At 41.4% G+C, this 4846-nt stretch overlaps 1 protein-coding gene and 1 non-coding gene across 2 annotated transcripts in view; both read right to left on the reverse strand.

The window, feature by feature from the left end:
- Positions 1-3679: 3679 nt before the first annotated feature.
- Positions 3680-4846, reverse strand: part of Ncl (nucleolin) — a 9253-nt gene continuing 8086 nt past the window's right edge. The window contains exons 12-14 of the mRNA XM_028789581.1: positions 4558-4684; positions 4013-4236; positions 3680-3891 (exon numbers count right to left, since the gene is read on the reverse strand). Of these exons, the coding sequence (XP_028645414.1) occupies positions 3812-3891; positions 4013-4236; positions 4558-4684 (431 nt within the window). The 3' untranslated portion in view covers positions 3680-3811. The remainder of the gene's footprint in view (positions 3892-4012; positions 4237-4557; positions 4685-4846) is intronic.
- Positions 4363-4496, reverse strand: LOC114640647. The gene has a single exon (XR_003714181.1). It is a non-coding gene; the product is annotated as a small nucleolar RNA SNORA75 (small nucleolar RNA).

A 4846-nucleotide genomic window follows, 5' to 3' on the forward strand; every position in this document is an offset into this window, starting at 1 on the left:
AACATATAAGATGCTACTTAAGGGAAGAAAAGCAGGTGTTAGAAGGGTCACAGCTTAGGTACAGGATTAAAAGCAGAACGTGAGAAAATATACTTGAATTAGAAAGATTAAATCTAAGTCCCACCATATGGCTTCTAAATGTGGGTCAATGTCCAGTTTAGACATACAAGAGTAACAACTCTCCATAATCCAAAACAAGTACTAAACTACAACTCATGTTAAAATTACAAATAAGGGGTGGCTCAGCAGTTAAGGGCATTGGCTACTCTTCCAAGGGGACCCTAGTTCAATTCCCAGCACCCACATGGCAGCTCACAACTGTTTGTAACATGGTGGATCTGACTTCCTCACACACACATACAGGTAGGCCAATGCACATAAAAAAATTTACAAATGACTTCAATCTCTATAGATGTTTAGGAAAAGAATTTAAATGACAAAGTGGAGGCTTTGTAAACTGGAAGCCATGAAAATCCTAGAAGAGAAAGAAGACTTTTGAAGAACTAGAGAGCTCTCTAGAGTCCAGAAAACCCAAGTTTGATTCACAGTACCCACATGGTGGCTCACAAGTACTGGAAGATCCACCCTCTTCTGGCCTCCTGTGGTACTGCATGCACACAAAGACTTACAACACACCCATACATGTAAGCTTCACTAAAGAGCCTAGCAGAAGAATCAGTGACTAGAAACCAGACCAATAAAAGTATCCAAATTAATATTAAAAGAGAAAAAACATGGGAAAAAAAAACTAGCTTCAATGTCAGTATCAGGTTATCTAACAGAGTACAGTAGAGAATGAATGGGACTGAAAGACATTATTTGAAAAATGGATGAGAATTCAGTTAGAATCTAAGTACTGATTGTGGCTGTGTATACCTGTAATCTCAGCACTTGGAGCTGAAGCAAGATATTAATTTCAAAGACAATCAATCAGGGATACACAATAAAACCCTATTCATAATAAAACAAGTAACCCCCCCCCCATAAACCCAGAATTGGTTTTTTGAAAGGATTAAAACGGGCCTCAGCCTATTATCCTTCTATTATTAATGTGTCTATATAGTGGAGCCTGACATGGTGGCACAGGCCTTTAATGCCAGCACTCAAGAGGCAGACAGATCTAAGTTTGAGGCCAGTCTAGTCTACCTGTTGAGTTCCATGGTGGCCACAGAACTAAAGACTGTCAAAAAACAAAAACAAGATGGTGGCCTTGAAGATATTAGTGAGAACCTTATGACCAGGATCCCTGAAACCCATATAAAAATGCCACTGAAATGGTGCATTGCTAATTTCCACATTCCTGTTGTCAGAAATACTTGGAGCTTGTAGGGAGCTATGAAGCCCAAAAGGAAACCAAGAGACCCTGCTTCAAAAGGTAGAAAGATCCTCTAAGAACACAGTTAATTGACCTAAAGGTCCTCACCTACAATGTTGGGTATTTCCTGAAATCAGTTCCATCACCTCTTGCTTAACACTTAGCATTTAGTAGGCACTTAATGGAATACAGCATCCAAAACTAGGTTTTTTCTTTACTATTTAAGGCCTTGGGAGCTCTGTTATTCCATGGCAAAGGGTTTACCGTTATCTGGATGTTAGCCTGTAAGATGCCAACCCCAGGGCTACAGAGCTAGCCGTTAAATATGTCCAAGTTCAATTTCCAGTACTCATTGTCCTGAAATTTTAACTAGTTCCAAGACAATCTGACCTCCCCCACCCCCAGCCTCTGGGTATCAAGCATACATACAGCACCCATACATGCAGACCAAAACCCACATAGAAAAGAAAATTAGTCCTTAAGAACTTGCCTTCTCCCCTTCCTTTCTACCTCAGTATAGGGTCAGAGCTATGGCCCCAGCATCTGTCTATTGTTCCTAAGGAGCAGGTAAACTGAAAACTACATTAGGCAACCTCAAATCGCTAGCATCTTTAGGAAGTACCATACTGAAAGGCTAGGTAAATAGTTAAAAAAAGGCTGCTATTGCTACTTAAAAAGCTTTGCTGCTTTTTAAAAACCTCTACACAATGCTATGGCTATTCAACAACCAGAATGAGTTTGGTGTTCATAACTGCCTTTCCTCTACCCTTTCTTCAAGTTCTCATGTCCTTATGTTGCCACCTGCTGAAACAATGAGAAAAGGAAACCACCACTTCTGGAAGTTTACTGCTTTTCTAAAATGTCCACGGCCTTAGCAGTCCCTCCAGTTTAGGGGGAACTATTCAACTGTAAATCTTATGACCCTGCAGGTTATCTCAATCCACAAAAATTATATGCCTGCTTAGCACCAGAATCATACCATTTCTTTGGTGTAGTCTTGGGGTCTTCTATGTAGCCCTGGCTATTTGGAACTCTACAGGGTAGCCTCAAATTGGTCTGCCTTATGTGACTAAAGGCAGTTGGATACCCACAGCTATAAGCTGTTAACCTTTTTTAACTAGGAGGCTAGCAGAACCAAGAGCTACCCACCTCACAGCGAAAAGAACCTACCAAACTGCTCCCCACTATACAAATCTAGTGCCCATCTACCTTACTTTTAGATAGGAGACTGCACTGGCCATACCACATACTCAAGCCACCAGACAGGTTCTAAGAGCTATCCTACAGAGGCTCTTTGGGTTTGTTGATAAAGGGACTCAAAAACAGCTGACTGGCCTTTCTTGAAAGTCAATTTGTTGGGAGTGGGACATGGAAAAACACCTACAGTAAATAGTTTCTATTAAGGTTATCTAGGCACCCATGTCCTGTACTAAAAAAAATAAAAAAAAATAAAAATGTGCATGATAGTACACCCTTGATAGACCACTGAAAGTCCAAGGGCCAATGTACTGCTAATTATACTGGACCTCTACAACACAAACTTCCTGTTAAACTAAGTCAAAAAGGCCACCGTTCCCTCTCTGCAATTAGATAAATACCATACATAACCAGCTGCCACATACAAACTGTTTCCCAAAGCTTCTCTAAAATTTGAAAGGTTTTGTTTTTGGCTTTTTCAACACAGGTTTCTATGTATCCATCACTATCCTGCAACTCAGTTCTGTGGACCCAACTGGCATTGAACTCAGAGACTGCCTTTGCCTCCTGTGGGATTAGATTGTGTCACTACCACCTAGCTGCTAAGATTTGGTACTCAGTGGTCAAAACTTTGTATTTGGTTACTTGTGTGAGCTCTTTTCCTTGGTTTTTCAAGACAGGATTTGTTTCTCTAACAAACAGCCCTGACTGTTCTGGAACTCATTCTGTACACCAGGCTGGTCTTAAAGTCAGATCTGCCTGCCTCTCCCAAGTGCTGGGGTTAAAGGCACGTGATACTGGCTGTATCAATTTTTCAACCCAGTGGGTACCATGCCTTGTCCAGGACATTTCAGATTACACTATACTGCACTTGTGCTGAGAATAGAAGTGTGTATGTATCCCACACAAGCTTGTATGGCATTTCCAGCACTGATCCATGTGCTCTATCAACCACTTGTCCAGTACACACCCATCTAAGGTACAAATGAAATATTAAATCTTCCAGATCAAAATCATGATGAAGCTGCCCCCCCAACAACCAATTTGCACTTTTGTAGCTGGTATTCTTGAAAGCAGTAGGAACACAACTCAAATTCCCACTGGGCAGAGTTGGTCTTGCCAAGCTCTTAAGCAACGATCCAAATGTAACCTCTAGGAAGTATTAAGTCTGGCAACAAGAGTTTAGGATCTTTACTGTCTTGGAATGTCCTTAGAAGGCTCTGTCATTAACAGGTAACAGAGTAAAAACCCCAGAGTCCTTTCTTTAAAATGAAGAGGGAAAGAATGGGATGGAAGGAACTATTCAAACTTCGTCTTCTTTCCTTGTGGCTTGAAGTCACCCCCTCCTCCTCCTCTGCCGCCTCGGAAGCCTCCTCTGCCTATAGGAAGGAAAAACATCATGAAAGGGTGATAAATTAGGAAATGACCTCCCCACTCAAGATGGTGGTTAGGACATAGGTTTAGCAATCACAGAGGTTCCAGTTTTTTTCCCTTCCTTACCTCCAAAGCCTCCCCGGCCTCTTCCGCCAAATCCGCCTCTTCCACCTCTGCCACCACCTCTGCCTCCAAAACCTCCTCTGCCTCCACCTCGACCACCAAAGCCACCTTCACCCTTAGGTTTGGCCCAGTCCAAGGTAACTTTGTTTCCATCAATTTCTCCATCTTCCATGGCCTCCTTGGCCGCTTTAGCATCTTCCTCACTATTAAAGTCTACAAAACCAAACCTAAAACACAGTAAAAACCACCCATTTTAATTAAATTAAGTACATTTTAAAGTAACACAATAGCACCAAGTCAGAGTGACCATAGAAAGCACTCTTTAGGGAAGAAAAAAAAACCCTTCTATCTCAGATTGTCTCACACAACAGCCAAATATACCTCTGCAAAAAACAGAAGGTAAGTGCTAGTTATGTGAACTCTCTCTTCTTCTCGTGCGAATCCATAATCTGTCACCGGTTGACAGAAAGGAGCTCAATGAGAAGATACTGCAGACCAAGTTCTCCATGCAAAATTCACTAAAAAGAATCAACACTATGCCTTCTTACCCTTTAGAAGAACCAGTTTCCCGATCAGTGACTATTCTTGCACGAACAGAGCCCTCAAATGATTCTTTTAAGGTCTCTTCAGTGGTATCCTCAGACAGACCTTTGACAAACAGAGTTTTGGATGGCTCTAGAAGAGAAAAATGCCTATTTTATTATAGGTTTCACTATGAACCCTTGGTGAGTACTGCCACATTCTGCTGAAGTCGATTCCTTTTTTAAAAAAATTATTTTTATGTGCACTTAGTGTTTTGTCTGCATACCTCTAGAGAGTGTCAGATCTTAAGGCAAG

The sequence above is a fragment of the Grammomys surdaster genome, unplaced genomic scaffold (genome assembly GCF_004785775.1).
Source record: "Grammomys surdaster isolate TR1022 unplaced genomic scaffold, NIH_TR_1.0 125846, whole genome shotgun sequence".
In the NCBI taxonomy this organism is placed as follows: Eukaryota; Metazoa; Chordata; class Mammalia; order Rodentia; family Muridae; genus Grammomys; species Grammomys surdaster.